The sequence below is a fragment of the Lathamus discolor genome, chromosome 4 (genome assembly GCF_037157495.1).
Source record: "Lathamus discolor isolate bLatDis1 chromosome 4, bLatDis1.hap1, whole genome shotgun sequence".
In the NCBI taxonomy this organism is placed as follows: Eukaryota; Metazoa; Chordata; class Aves; order Psittaciformes; family Psittacidae; genus Lathamus; species Lathamus discolor.
In genome coordinates this window covers 22,900,855-22,916,917 of record NC_088887.1, presented here as the reverse complement: position 1 = coordinate 22,916,917, position 16,063 = coordinate 22,900,855, and the positions used below count along the sequence as shown (strand labels likewise).

The 16,063-nt window shown below is 39.4% G+C and overlaps 1 protein-coding gene across 8 annotated transcripts in view; it reads left to right on the top strand.

Annotated features, from left to right (window-relative positions):
• Window positions 1–16,063, top strand: part of CFAP44 (cilia and flagella associated protein 44) — a 49,533-nt gene that overhangs the window by 24,319 nt on the left and 9,151 nt on the right. For 6 of the 8 annotated variants that reach the window (XR_010612183.1, XR_010612184.1, XM_065676688.1 and 3 more), the window contains exons 15-25: window positions 759–911; window positions 3,013–3,231; window positions 3,718–3,860; window positions 4,657–4,927; window positions 6,965–7,020; window positions 7,420–7,582; window positions 8,480–8,610; window positions 9,954–10,147; window positions 10,553–10,718; window positions 11,657–11,834; window positions 14,740–15,243. Coding sequence is in view for 6 of the 8 variants with exons in the window: in XM_065676688.1 (XP_065532760.1) it covers window positions 759–911; window positions 3,013–3,231; window positions 3,718–3,860; window positions 4,657–4,927; window positions 6,965–7,020; window positions 7,420–7,582; window positions 8,480–8,610; window positions 9,954–10,147; window positions 10,553–10,718; window positions 11,657–11,834; window positions 14,740–15,243 (2,178 nt within the window). In the remaining 2 variants the exon portion in view is untranslated. Of the gene's footprint in view, window positions 1–758; window positions 912–3,012; window positions 3,232–3,717; window positions 3,861–4,656; window positions 4,928–6,964; window positions 7,021–7,419; window positions 7,583–8,479; window positions 8,611–9,953; window positions 10,148–10,552; window positions 10,719–11,656; window positions 11,835–14,739; window positions 15,244–16,063 lie in introns of those variants that run through there. The other 2 variants (XM_065676692.1, XM_065676693.1) reach the window with 2 other exon arrangements.

The window sequence follows — 16,063 nt, the reverse complement described above, 5'->3', positions numbered from 1 at the left end:
ACTTCTTTTTTTCTCCTTAGAAATAGCACCTTGGTGATTAAATACTATGCATTTAATGAATGCATTTGTAAGGCTGAGATTTTACAGACACAAGACCTATATAATTCCTAGTTAAGGTTTCCATAGGAACTCGTAATAGTCCCCCTTTGCACATTTTTAGTGATAGGTCAGATAAAATAAGCCTCTCATTCTCTAGATAGAAAATTAAACTACAGACCTGTCTTTTAAAATCTCGGAACACTAAATAATTATTACCCTCTCCTCACACATACTTCATAATTTTGCATTTCAAAGGCCCTGCAGGTACCAGCAAAGAACAAACTCAACTAAATAGCATTAGATAAGATTTTGAGTTCCAGTGTTGAAGATATAAAGGATTTATTACTACAGAAATATATGGACCTCTGAACAATTATCAACCCAAACCCTCAGTTCCTAACTTGAGTCAGATCCATTTTTAATTTAACCAAACTCCCAATATATCATCATGCTGCTTCGAAGTTAGGCAGTGTCAGAATGGTAGGTATTTTGTACATGGCAAGGACTTCTTCAATTCTTTACCTTTGCCAAGAATACATAGCATAAAAGCAGCTCCCTGATTTCTAATATTTATGCAGAAGTGTCCATTAAAACAAGAGCACAGCTAAAGTTAATGCCTCCTGGCTGGAGCTTGGGTTTGTGCCTCTGTATCTTCTGACTTTTTCCCATTTCTCTCAATTGCATGTATACATCTGCCCAGTACTTGTGTTTTTGTACAGGCACAGAGCACACTGCTCATCCTTTGTGAGAATGGCTTTGTTCTTCAGGTTCCTGCCCCGGTCCCTAATGAACATAATACAGCATCCACCTATCAACTAAAGAACCTGCCGATGCAGTACTTCCATTTTTATAGTATTAAATCCCGAATCAAGGTAAAGAATTCTCCTGTGGTGGAATTTCATGTTCTTCATTGTGCTAGAAGATGGAACTATGCAGAAAGATGTTTAGTCTCTATATTCATCATAGGATTTTTTACTAAGCTTCTTGAAGGGGAAGGCCAGGTAGAGTCCATTTTTGGCTGAGTTTCAACATGTGAAGTAAATTGTTATCTATTCAAATAGAATGTACATCACACTGAGAACATGATGTGAATTTTGAATATGATTAGAAAATAACATTTGTGAAAAGGAAAAATAATACAGCAAATTAGTTCTCAAAATGTTTTTATTTGGTAATTTTCACAAGAAGTGTGTTTCTTGTGCTTGATGTTAGCCCTGTATGAAATTCCTTTGAATAGTCATAAAACACACATGTGACCACATTGAGGCAAATGTGAAACATATATAATTATTTTCAGCAATTTCTGATTTTTTAAAATGTTGTAATAATTTTAAAGGTGTGTGTTTTATTTCTATATGAGAAATAGCATTTTAGAAGGTCATCCCTGGTAGTGTTCAAGGTCAGGATGAATGGGGCTTTGAGCAACCTGGTCTAGGGGAAGATGTTCCTGTCCATAGCAGGAGAGCTGGAACTAGATGATCTTTGCAACCCAAGCCATTTTGTGATTCCATGACTCTATGTGAGACCAAAAGAAAAGAATTGTGCCAGCTCTCAGCTAGTTAAATTTGTGAAATTAAAAAGCAAGCTGATGTTAGGTTCAGGAGTAGAAATCCAGTGAGCAGGCTGTAAGTCCCATGTTCAGTCCACAACAATCCAACAGCCTCCCTGGTTCTGTTCTTAACCTGTGATTGCTCTGCCTTCTCTGTAAACTGCATTTGGGGGGGGAAAGATTTCTTGGGGATTCCCTTACAGAAAGAACCACAAGCATTATCACAAAGCTAGCATACATATATAAAGAAAGAATGAATGAATGTGCATGGAGTTTTGTAGGGTTTTTTTTTGGGGGGGTGATGGTGGTTGCTTTTTTTTCTCTTTTTTTTTTTTTCTTGTGTGGTGGTGGTTTTTTTTTTTGTGGTTTTTCTTTTTCAGTCAAAAGAAAAATATTTTTGGGAAACATTATAAATTTTAAAAAGAGAAAAGGCTTCTACAGGGAGAAAGAATATTAATTGCTTTCCTTTTCTTCCAAGAATAGATCAGTAATTAATAAATCACAGCATGGATATTTTGGATAAAATGTAAGGAAAGCCAGGCTGGATGAGGCTTTGAGCAATGTGGTGTAGTGGAGGATGCCCCTGCCCATGACGGGGGGGTTGGAACGAGATGATCTTTAATGTCCCTTCCAACCCAAACCATTCTATAATTATATGATTCTATGAAAGATTTCTAACAGTAAGGGTGGTGAAGCACTGAAATAGCTTGCATAGGCTGTAGAGTCCACGTAGCATGAGACTTTTAGAAGATCAGTCCTAAGGTTCAGCTGATTCTGCTTTCAGGCAGAAGAATGCTCTTTTGAGATCCTTTCCAGAACTTTCTCTATGATTTTTCCATCTAATGTCTTTTTGGGAAGATCCTGTTGTTAGAGAATGTTTGGTGTTTGTTAATGCTAAAGTAGGCATAAATGGAAAGGGGGTTTTGAAAGTTTTATACATCTGCAAATGTCTTCCCTTCATTTTTCAGAAGAACCAAAGTCCGTAAAAGCTTCTTTCTTTCACTCTACATCAATGATGCTCTAGAACTTGGGAATCTGAGTTCAGCTTTCCTGTGTTTTATTGTCTTCTGGGCAGGCACAGGACAGGGCTTAGGAGTTCTGCAGAAGTAGTATGCTAGTAGTGGTTAATATTGGGAATAATCTCTTTGAGGAAATGCTGAAGTCTGCTTCTTATGCAGAATGGTTTCTGTTTCAAAGGGCCATGATTTTGAAATACTTTGGAGGAGGAAAATGGGGATGCTCCACTGGAGAATCCCATGAAGTCTGGTTGATGTCTGCTTAGTTGATAGAAAACAGATTTCTCTAGATATTTTGTATATATAATGCCAGAACCAGCTTGGATTTCACCTATGAGACTCCTCTGGTCAGTAATGCATTCGGTGCCTTGTTTCTGTGTCTCTGTGTTTCTCTGCTTGTTGAAATAGCTGGAAGAAGAAATTTCACTGAGAGAGAAAAAAAGGGAGGAGAACAAAAAAGCAAAACTTGAAAGCATAAGGCAGCAACAGGAGATGGGAAACAAGATAGAAGAAGAAGCTGAAGAGGAACCTGAAGAAGAGCCATTGCCGTCTATCTACATACCAGAGGAACCCAGTCCCATCCTCTGTGGGTTTTATTCAGCACCAGGAAAATTTTGGCTTTCCTTGGTAAATCAATTCTTATTTCATGTTGGTAGGATTGCAAGATGTGGCAACCTTCCCTTCACATGTGGCTGACTTAGAAAACTGATTATTTGAAACCTGCCATTTCTAGGACATTGAATTCCCTTCATACTTGATAGATTCAGCAATCTTTATGAAGTAAACCCATAGTGTCATTCCAATTCAGATTGTTCAGTAAATTTCCTATAGGTATGCTTCTTGGTGATGCCTGAGTGGACAAAAAAGACTAAGCTGTTCCCTCACAAATAGAAGGTAGAATTTTAATGTATTGGTAGGCTGGCTTGTAATGCCAGTGATCAGGGTAGATTTTTCTCTGTGGATAAATAGGGTCTCTAGATGTTTGGAAGTAACATTTTCTAACCTATTGTAGCTCCTTAAGAAAGGAAGAGTTACTCTGAAAATTGAATTTACCTGATCAGTTGTGCGGTGTCCTTTTGTTACCATTTGTTTGTGGTCCTTTTTCTTCTTCAGGGTGGGTATGACTCAGGGTTCCTCTATCATTGTGAATTCTCACATGATGACCAAGAAGACCCTGAAGATAGGAAAGATGAACCCTTTGAAGTGATTCCTATGGAGGACACCGACAACAATCCCATCCACCAAATCTTCTTTTGGTAAAACATTGTAGTGCAACAGCTTTGTGATAAAGCTTGATGAAGTTGAACTTAGAAGGGAGGAGGGTACACTGCTTTGTCCCTTTTTTAATTGTGGGTTAACTCTAGCATGCAGGAACTTTGGTTTTCCAGGCACTGAGTTTCACTTAAAATTCCTAATGGACACAGTGGGCACTGTGTCTGACAGAATAATTTAAAAAGCCCTTCAGAGATGCAAACATCAGATTTCTAATTAAGTCTCTGCAAGCTGTGATCACCAGAAGATCTATTCTTTTTTTGTGGTTAGCAAAGAGAGGACACAGTCCTCCCTTGCGGAGAACAAGGAGGGATCAGTCCAACTCTCTTGTGCAAAGAATACACTGTGAACTGTACAGATGAAAAGGTTGAACAGTTTTCAGACTCCCAGTGTTAGGTTGCCTGTAAGGCTAGGCATATTCTGTATGTAAGGAGGTAGGTTTAGTTCAGGCTTTAATCTACAGCTGGCTGTGTTCATCACCATGTCTAATAGATGGAGAGCAGGGGGGAAATCTGCTTTTCTAGCTCTGAACCTGGTGTCTGCTATCCTGCCAAACTCAGGGCTGAGATCAGTTCTACGGTACCCAGCAAGTGCTGGAACATTCCAGAGCACTCATCTGGAAAACAAATTTGTCGTTGTATCACACATATTTGAAATGATCCAAATATTTTCCTTCTAGCTTACAAACTTGGGAAAGTTATATTTATTAAGCTAGACTAGCTCTTTTGAAGTTTCATGTTTTGAGCTGTGCCCTCACTTGTTACGTTGCTTATTTGACAGTACCAGCAGAGTATGGATGTTCTGTGGGATGCAGAATGGCTCACTGCGTGCTTATTCTCTCCAAGATAAAGACCTCTCAGCCCATACCCTGAAGGAATACTGGTCCTTCAGTGTACATGACAATGATTATGGCCAGATCCGGGGAATCTGTTCTAGTTATGATGATAAGTTTCTGATTACCTGTGGTGGAGATGGAAACATTTTTACTTTCAATGTCTTGTCTCCAGAGGATGTTCAGAAAGAGCTAAAAGCCAAAATCCCCTCTCCTAGGGTAAGTCGCTAACCTCTTTCACGGAATTAGGCCTATTTACTGCGAAAATACTCCAGATAGATAGGCAAAATGCAGTTCGGTTATTTGGCATCACGTATGTTTCATAGTGAAAGCTGAGGTTTCCCAGTTTAGAAGAGTAGCTCTTGCAAAATAATAAATAGGTACTGTGACTGCATTCTTCCGTCTTGATGTTTTGTGGTTTTCTCCAAATAAACATAGCATGTGTTATTCAAATGTAATATTCTACTAATCTTTTCCCACTCAAAGGTGTATTCATGCACATTCCTAGAATGAAAGAACCGCAAGAATTTGTCATACTTAATATTTGTCTTTCATTTAACTCCAATAACTCCAATTCTGCTCTGGCTGGAGATTCTATAAATAATCGTAGAGTCATAGGATCATAGAAGCAACTAGGTTGGAAAAGACCTTTAAGACCATTAAGTCCAACCGTTACCCCAGGACTGCCAAAATAATGTTGGAGAATACCAAATGTGTATTTTCTCAGAGCGTCTAGTCATATACAATCCACAAGTTGGATTTTTAAACTTTGCAAAATAGCACAGCATGATGCCAATCCTGTTGCTCTACCACTCTTGGACAGCATTAGTAGTAATTAGTCTACAGGTGTTCTGTATTCAGTGTAGAGCTCATCACCTTTAGCATGTTTGAACAGATGACACTGGAACTCAGTAACAGTTCTACTGATATTACACAAGAAGAGAGAGGCGTCAACTCCACCACTGAAAATGTTCAGACTTTATTGAATTTTAAAAAAATCTCTTCAGTGCCTGAATTAAACAAATATAACTTGAAAGAAGCAGTGAGGCCTCTTGAGTAAGGAAGTGCTATCATGCACAATGAATTTTCAAATAGAAATAGAAATTCACTACAGTTTAAAAATCCTGAAAGTGTCAACATAAAACAAATTCAACTTCTGAACATTTTTAATACTAGTTAGTAACTACATTTTCAAAGTTGCTTGGCGAGGGAGGCTGAGGAAATTGTAATTTTGGTCATTTAGTTAAATAGTTCATAACTGGTTGGAATTTTTTACCAGTATCACAAGAACATGTAGCACTAAGAAGAGACTCAAAATTGTTTTCTTAAGCTAAGTGAATGATTGGAACCTTTGATGTCAGACACTTGCTATCTCTAGTATTACAAATAGTGATTATTAGACAATTATAAAAGAATATATATAGTTTTATCACTTTGAGTATGTCAGTAGCTTTATATAAAGATCTTAATGGTCAATTTCTATTGTTCAGGCTAGCAACATTGCTTAAAGACCATCCTAATAGTTTTTCCCTTATCAAAGTATCTTAAGTATTTATTCTAGTTTTAAGTCATGTGGAAGATTTTAAATATTCCATCTTCATTAAACTTAATGAGATTCTTAAAGAATCAAATACAAATCCTCTGAAACTGATTGAGTTAAATTACAGATCAGTTTAATATGACTGTATTCACTGTAGGGTGATAGGCCCCCCTCCTTTTCTAGAGCATGACTGCCTAGGGAAATGAGGTTTGTGTGACTGCAGTGTCCAACCATCTGTCATTCTTCACAACTAATAATTGTGAACCCATTATGCAGTCAGCAGAAGCAAAACAGAATAATTATACATATAACTTGGAATTAGCCCAGGGTATGTTGTCTCTTGTCAACATGGCAGTGAGGGGGGACAAGAGAATTGAGTTTGGGGCATAAAGAACTAAAGATGTTAGTGAAGTTAGGACAAGAAATGTTAATGTTGATGGTAAAGAAAGTAAGGATAGTAAGGAAATAGGATTTGTGTTCTTTGTCTCTAAGAATTATGCTTCATTAGTTCCTTTACATATAAACCAACCAGATTGCTTTTTCTTCTTGAAACATTAAAATCTGATATTTAAGGCTTATATAAAAATATTGTTCATAAGGGTTTATTTTGGTTTTTTGAGAAGCAATGGGAGCTCTGTCTTAATGTTTGTAAAAGCTTTATTGTCTCTTGAAACTATTACTGCTTGTTTAAAGGCAAACCAACTTTTTTATTCCAGAGTGGTCTTGAGAAGGCGAAGGCTGCTGAAGACATTGAGGATCCCAATACCTACAAGTAAGAGATTCTTGGGTAATGATAAAAGAGATTTTCAAGTGTTGGTAGCTCTTTCTTCAGACCACATACTTCTTTTTGCCTCCCAACAGGAGAGAGAAGTTGATCATTCTGAATTTGGGTCATTTCCTTGTTACACACAAAGTTTTTTCAGCCTTTGCATAAATTTAATTTACTTTTCTATGGTAGTAATACAAATACAGTAGTCTGAGAATTTCTTAACTTCAGAGACAAAGAAAAGGTCAATGTCAAAGCCCCTGGGTGTCAGGAGTGTGCAAATATACAGGAATAAGATTCTTTTCTAAGTTACCTTAAGAACCATTGAGTTCATTGGGAGTTTAAGGCTGTCTCTTTCCTCTCTTCTACTGCAATAACACAATTTCCTTTATCATGCATTTTCAGCATTGAGGAAGTCAAACAGAAAAAGGAGTATGACCGGAAAATGAAGGAAGCTGAAGAGAAAAAGCAAAAGAAAAGAGAGAAGTTAATTGCACTGAGACATGAGTTTCTTCTTCTTCTTCAAAAGAATGAGAAGTTGCCCAAGCACATGCAACTGCACAGAGAGGTACATCTGGTTTATACAAAGGTCATTTACATTTACAGGCACCTTCTTCTAAAATGTTGCTACCCAATGCATTGGAGAGAAAGGTGTCCAACCCTTTGGATTATGGTAGTTCTGTGAATATATATGTCATGGTTTAAGCCCAGCCTGTCACTCAGAAACCATGCAGCCGTTAGCTCACTCCCCCACTTCCTCCTCCCTCTCCCAGAGGGACGGGGAGGAGAATCGAAAGAATGTAACTCCCATGGGTTGAGATAAGAACAGTCCAGTAACTAAGGTATAACACAAATCACTACTGCTACCACCAATAATAATAATGGTAAGGGAAATAACAAGGGAAGAGAATACAACCACTCACCACCTGCCGACCGATACCCAGCCCGACCAGAGCAGTGATCTAGCCCTTCCAGGTAACTGCCCCCAGTTTATATAGTGGGCATGACGTGCTGTGGTATGGAATACCTTTTTGGCTGGTTTGGGTCAGGTGTCCTGTCTCTGCTTCCTCCTGGCTTCCCCTCCTCCCTGGCAGAGCATGAGACTCAGAAAGTTCTTGGTCAGAATAAACATTCTGAGCAACAACTGAAAACATCGGTGTTATCAGCGCTGTTCCCAGGCTGAAAGTCAAAACCACAGCACTGAACCAGCTACTAAGAAGGAGAAAAATGACTGCTACTGCTAAACCCAGGACACTATAATTTGCTGAGACTTCTGAATCACAGCTGAGGATTTGTGCCATTTAAGCATTTGGGAAAAATATGGTTCTCTGTGGAGATCTGAATAGCTCCTGAAATAAAGGATTGTGTTGATGTGTGTGGAACTCTGGCATCTGGACAAAAATATTTATTACCAAAACCCAGTAGCCAGGGTAATGTGATACTGTTTTTTTTTGCCTTTCTGCAGCAGTTTGAGATGGACCGTAAGATCTTTGAGGAGCTGGATAGGCAGACAGCACAGAGGATCCAGTTAGTGCAAAATGAACTAGCTTGGGAGCATGAGAAACACTCAATTGGACTGCAGAAACTACGAAATCAGTGAGTACCACTTTTCTTCTAATTCTCCTTCTGACTTTTCATGGGGCTTATCATTTACAAAGTTGTACCTGCCACAAGGAAAAAGAATGTGATGTTTTTTTCCTCATACAGTTAATATTTCTTCTGTTCTGTTTTGATCCTGTTCTCTTTTTACTTGGAACATACACAAGACTATATATTGATATTTGGGTTAACTTACTACTTTTGAATCTTTTGTAAAATTTCAAATATTCAGATCAAGAAAGTAGCTTCATTCTGATTTACTTCTACATTAAGGAAACTGGGGTTGGGGTTTTAAGACTGTTTGCCTGGGGGTTGGCAGTAATTTCACCAAGAACCAAGAACTCTTATTGAAACTTTGAAGAACAACATGTGAACCCCTGTTTTTCAGGCATGTTGCATGTCTGTCAGGTATTTTAGTGTTATTGCTAACACAATGCTCCCTATCTAGTTTAAAGTTATAAAATTAACTTTCTCAAAAACACAAGTTTAAGTTCGGGGTACATTTTGGGTTGATCGTCTTAAATCTAAGTATATAGCAAAAGATGAATGTGTAAAAATAGATACACAATACACAATAAAAAAACCACCTTACGCACACAGAGTGTATGACCGGGAAAAAGACTTGATTAAAGCAATGTTTTTAATCAGTCCTTAATGGAAGATAAAAGACATTCTCATGAAGAATCTGGTGTAAGTTTGTGTATTAGGAGAGGCCTTAATTCTTGAACATCTCCGTTCCTAGACTGGATAAAAGTAAATAGATAATGTCAGATGTCATAGAATCATAGGTTAGGGTTGGAAAGGCCCTTAAGGTCATCCAGTTCCAACCCCGCTGCCATGGCAGGGACCCTTCACACTAAACCGTGTCACCCAAGGCTCTGTCTAGCCTGGCCTTGAACGCTGCCAGAGATAGAGCACTTAACACTTCGCTGGGCAATCTGTTCCAGTGCCTCACTACCCTCACAGTAAAGAACTTCTTCCTTATATCTAATCTGAACTTCCCCTGTTTAAGTTTTAACCACTTACCTCTTGTCCCACCACTACAGTCCCTAATGAAGACTCCCTCCCCAGCATCCTCATAGGCCCCCTTCAGATACTGCAAGGCTGCTATGAGGTCTCCCAGCGGCTTCTCTTCTGAACAGTCCCAAATTTCTCAGCCTGTCTTCAAACAGGAGGTGCTCCAGCTCCCTGATCATCCTGGTCATGCTATTACTTACTGACTTGTGAATTTACATTTAATGATTGTATGTGCAGTAAGTAAGCTACATTGTTCATGTCCTTTTGGTCAAGGCAAAATGGTAGGTTGTGCCTACTGACATCAGATGGTTTTGTCTTTTCAGGTTTCGGGACTCACTTGAATTTGACACTGTTGTTGTTCATGCTATTCAAAGCAATCATCAAATTTCCACCTACAGACTTCTAGCAATGTCTCATGAATACTACCAAGGTAAAGAACGTCCATCTTGGAAGAGGACAGTACTCAAACAGGCATGGAAACAACCAGAAAAGAAGCAGATCAGCATAGAGTCAAGGCGTATGTATAGGGCTAATAATGACCATTTAAATCTTATCAGCAATATGGTTTCTGTCTCTCATCTAAATTTGTTTTCCTGAGTCCAAGCTAAAGAAATTGTAATTTCTTTAGATATAACTAAAGAAATTATAACTGTGGCATGTTTTTTCAGTACCCGTGTACTTAGTAACACATATACATAGTTTTCAATGTTTAGGTCAATGTCAGTGATTGTTTGTCAATCCCATGGGTAGAATGTGATGAAGTCAAATAAAAGAGCCAAAATATTTTCAGAACATCCAATACATTGGAACTATACTAATTGACACCAGCTCTACAGGAGCTGTCCCAAGGTGGGTCTAACTAATTGGGACTGCACTGTGCTGCATGGTATTTACATCTTCACTTGGTTATTTTTTGGTCCAGGTACTACAATTTCTGAGGGTGAGGAAGAAATTGTGGACCTCACAGAGGTCCAAAAGCCAACACCCCATTATATAGAAAGCAGACGTGACAAAGTCAGAAGATCTGTTGAGAAATCTGACAAGGTGAAGGCTAAGATCATGAAGAGGAAAGCAGAGTGGGAGGAACTGTGAGTCTTGAACTAGACTCTGCCCTTTTAGTTCTGCTTCTTGTCTGAGGTCAAGTAATGCTATTTAGCTGTCACATGGCACTGTAATCTCTCTCCCTAGTTTTTTGTCTTCCTAATGATTGTAATTAGAATAGATGTTTTCATATATCTCTGAGTCTCAAGAGACTCAGACTCAAGACTAAAAGTCTCAAGAGATTTTTAGTTAGTTTCGCTGGTTCTCCTAAAATATTAAAAATCTTGGATTCAGCTGGGTAGCTGCATCTTCAAATAGGGTGTAAAAAGATGTCTAAATCGATCATGACTGAGGTACACTTAGACCATTACAGTCAACTCTTGGTTAACCCTGCTAGCACCACATGGAGCAGATGCTGTAACAGCTGTGTTACAGCTGTACTAACATCACAGCCATTATGCAAGTGTCTGTGATGCTCCATGCTGGTCTTTATCTTGAGAGGCAAGAAAGGTGGACAATACATCTTTGAATGCTCATAGAAATACTGAAGTTCTTCATTAGGAAATGAATGACAGGGAATGGGACTAATGTAGAGTCAGAATGCAAGGCTTTTAAGGTTATTGCTTAACAATATAGAGTAGGATCAGGTATTCTGTGCTACAGGCTGGTTGACACACAGCTCCCTGAGATTAAGAGCAGCGTGTACTCACTAACCCCAGAGCTCAGTGTAAAGGTTTAACCTGTCCCATGGCAGCGCTTTGTTGTAAGAGTTCTTGGGGGGAAAAAAATAATCAGAGGTTTTCATTCAAATGTGCAAGGATATTCTTCCCAAAGTATCCATTCTTTTCTGAAAGAGGCTGTGTGATTCCTGATCCCTAGCTTGCCTCCACAGTGTTGTTGCATAAATCAGAAAGTATGAAAAGACCCGGTTTGTTCACCTGTATGCTTTCCGTCTGAAAGTAAAGCTTTGGTTTGTACCTACCAGATACAAGAGCAAACCTAGTGATGACTATGAGAATCCCAAAGATGTTGAGGAGATCAAAGCAGCACAGGAAAATATAGGATGTTATAAACTGAAGTCTGCCCCTAACTACAGAGTTCCTGAACAAGAGCTTATGAACACTGAGAAGAAGGTGACACAGCTTACATCCCTGGAAGTGTTGGTATGTAGACTGATGCAGTGATGTGTATGTTTCCTCCTTCTGTGGGAAGGGAGGATAGTGTATTAGTCCCTGAAGAATTTTTTTTAAAGGAAATCAAAGTGGATGTGGGAAAAGTCCTTGAAGGATAGGCAGTGTTGAGCCAGCTTTAGTTACAAATCAGCCTTTCTCTTGTGAACTGCTGGAACTTCACCAAACTCAAACCTGCATCAACCCAGGATAATGCTCAGCTTACTCTTTGCTTCAGCAGGGACACCGTCTTTTTGAATTCTTCAAGAAGTCTTATAATCTAGTAACTGATACGCTTTCCTTAAAACTCTGACTTAACCCTTGCCATGAAATACGTTTACAAAAACAGGGATGTGAGCAAGGACAGGTGTTTCTAGTGTGGCTTCTCCATATTTGCACTTTGGCAACTACTCTTTCTGGGTACTAAGCATTGGAATCTTCCTGAGAAAGTAGATCTTTTGGAGCCACCTTTCTGCACCAGGACTCCTACAGCTACTAAGTGTCTTTTAGCCACAAAGGCACAAGAGGCTCAAATGTTGTGCAGTATCTTTGTTGCTTTCTTTTTAACTTCTTTCCCTCATCTTCCTTCTCATAGGAACTGTTTTTCGTTTTATTTGACTGGAGACAAAAAGAGTGACAAATTTCCTTAGCTGAAAGAACAAAGAGGAAATATATCTATTGAACTTGGAACTATCTAATTGCTTTTCTGGTAGGAAGGCCTATTTTCTGCCCTGCTTACTGACATGCTTACTGAGGAGCATCTGCACTGCATGGTTTATCTGGTTTTTAGAGAAGTGGAAGCTATACTCTCAATAGCCCTGAATCGTTTCCAGTCTTAACCTCATGAACTGTTGCCTAATCTCAGGCAGCCTCTAGGCTGGGTCACTTCGATAGTGAAGTCTAAGTGTTACAGAGACAATGCTATAATCTTGGGGACTTGTTGGATCATTTTAATCTCATGCTTGGGCTCCAGTATTTCACTATAGTGCTTATGTTACCAGATACCCAGTCAAACACTTTGCACAGGGCCAGGTAGATGACGTTGACTCCTCTGCCCCTATACATCAGTTCTGTAGCCCCATCGTAGAAGGCCACCGTATTGTTCAGGCATGATTTACCCTTCCATGCAACACCTTCCATGCTGGCTGTCACCAACCACCTCGTTGTTTTTCATGTGCCCTAGCATGGTTTGCAGGAGAATATGATCCTGTGACACACAGAGGTGAGACTGACTGGTCTGTAGTTCCCTTGGTCTTCCATTTTCCCCTTCTTGAAAATGGGGGTTATATTTCCCTTTTTCCAGTCGTCGGGAACTTCACCTGGCTGCCATAATTTTTCAAACATGATGGGCAGTGGCTTAGCAACTTCATTCACCAGCTCCTTCAGGACCTGTGGATGGATTTCATCAGGTCCCATGGACTTGTGCACGTTCAGGTTCTTACAATGGTCTCGAACCTGATCCTCTCCTACAGTGGGCCCAAGGTCTTCATTCTCACAGTCCCTGCGTCTGCCTTCCAAGACTTGAGCAATGTGGCTAGAGTACTTGCTGATGAAGACTGAGGTAAAGAAGTCATTGAGAACTTCAGCCTTGTCCAAATCCAGGGTAGCCAGTTCTCCTGCTTGTTTCCACAGAGGGCCCACTTTATCCTTAGTCTGTCTTCTGTTTGCTACATACCTGTAGAAGCCCTTCCTGTTGTCTTTCACATCTCTTGCCAGACTCAATTCTAACTGAGTCTTAGCTTTCCTGACCTGATCCCTAGCTTCTTGGACAACGTCCCTGAATTCTTCCCAGGCCACGTGTCCTCGCTTCCACCTTCTATAAGCTTCTGCTTTCTGAGTTTTCTCAGCAGCTCCTTAGCTATCCATAGAGGTCTCCTGGCCTTCTTGCCCCATTTCCTTCCTACTGGGACCCAACACTCCTAAGCTTGGAGCAGGTGATCCTTGAATATCGACCAGCAGTCTTGGGCACCACTGCCCTGTAGGGCTTTGTCCCAGAAAACCCTACTAAGCAGGCTCCTGAAGAAGCCAAAGTCTGCTCTCTTGAAGTCCAGGGCAGTGAGCTTGCATGAAATCCAAAAGCATTTGACAGAATGTCTCTTTCCTACTTTTGATGTTGCTATCTCCTATATTTTGAAAATTCAGAACTTTGTTCTAATTCTAACCACCTGCAGTAGCTGTGGTCTCAGCTTCAACATCACATATAAAAGACAAGAATCTCATCTGCTTTTCATAACCTACATTTATGGATGACTGCTTCAGTGTCTTTGAGGTTATGTGAGATAACAGCTTTGTTTCACTGTCTGTGTCCAAGAAGTCTAGATTTCTGTATAGATGCACATTTGGTAGTGTGTACGTTAAAGATCCTCTCAAGACCTTTTTAGTTTTTGGGACGGAAGCTTGCTTTACAAAATACTAAAAAATATCTAAATTTCTTTTTGTTAGAGTGTTGTTTGTACTATATGCCCGAAAAAGAGAGCCATATAGCAAAGCTGAAATACTCTCTGTATTTAATGAGACAGCACAAATGATTAATCCTCTAACACCCACAGCTTATTTTCACAGCTTCTGGTTGCTTTCTGCACTGCTTCAATATCTCTTGTCAAGAAAGTCACAATCAAGCCAAGAACTGAAAGAATGGGGAAGCCTCATTTCCCTTCTTACACCTTTGTTATTTTTTGTGAACAAGAGGAAGAGAGGTGGTTCCAAAGATTTTAAAATAACAGACTGAAAGACAGCTGTTTAAAAATGCTAATGTGTGGAGATGGCACAGAAAAGAAAGCTAGTATGGGAAGAAGGAAAGTCAGTCAGTATGACAAGCCTCTTAACCATTACTTGTGTCAGGAAAACTACACATACTATGTTCCTGAAGAATCCTACCAAAATTGTTTTTCCTTTGCAGATCCATAAGAGGAAAGTCAATATGAACAATGAGATTATGTCTCTGCGGGATTTCAAGGTTTCTGTCATTGAAGAAATCAAGTGTTTAGTGAAAGAATTGAAATGCATACAGGCAGCCTTGGATTTACCGGAATGCCTCCCTCTTCCCCTGATCCCTCAGTTACACCCAGATGAGGTTCCTGAAAAAAAGTTTGAGTACAACGCTGACATCCTCCTTAAGTTCAAAGAGGATCAGGAGGCCAAGCCAAAGCCCCAGGGACAATTGGAAGGGTCTCCTTCATCTTATTCATTTAGGCAAGGGTTTCTTCGAGCTCCATCTATTAAAGAAGTTGACTTCATGACACAGGCTGCAGGTGCACACCAGATGAAAACAGCATCATCTGTGGTCACAGAGCAGCAGAGGGTTTCTGAGACGGAGAAGGCAGAGCCAACAGAAATAGAACTGGAAATTCTGAAGAGAGAGAAGATAAAAAATCTGTACTTGCAGGAGACCTTGATTAAAAAGGTAGGAAATCAAAAGTTATTTTTGTCAGATTGAACAATCCCACTGCGTTAGAAATAAACCCAAAACATCTTGCATCTCAGGACTGCAGCTACTTTTGTCTTCTGAAGTTTAGGAAAATGCTAGCTGGTGCAAATTTACGGTGTAAATCAGTGTAAGTTTTGCTGTGACTTGTGTTCTGACTATTATCGCTTAAAAAATAGATCTTAGATTTCTTTCTGGTTGCTCTATAAATCTATGAGCTTAGTGGCCAAAAAAAAAAAGGTAAAATATTAGAAATTACTTGAAAAGTGATGAAGAGTTAAAAAAGGAGCATCACTACAACTGTGTAGATTCATGATGTTCTCAGGTCTTAATTGTAGTCCCGATCGTTTAGTCTCAAAAATTTATTTATTTACTTTAATTAGAAAAGGTATAAAACAGAGTAACCAAAATCCTTAGTCATGGAAGGTATAGAAGAGAGTAACCAAAATCCTTAGTCATGGAAAAGCTTCTTTAAAAGGTAAATTGCTAAAGCACCTTTGGACTGGAAAAGGGGCGACTGAAAGGGTTGTAGCAGAGGTGATAAAATTATGAATAGCATAGAAGAGTGGGAATCATCTCTTAAAAGGAGGAGAGTTATCAAACAGTCACATAGAAAGCTTGAAACATTCAAATGGAAATAGTTTTTCCTATCCAACAATAACTAAGCTTTGGAACTCAGCATTAGGATGTGGGGGAGGCTACAACTTGATAAAGTCTGGAAGAAAAATCCAGTCAAAGCTGTTGAACGCAAACATACTGCTTCCAGCTCAGGATGTCCCTAAGTCAGAGTTTGGGAGGA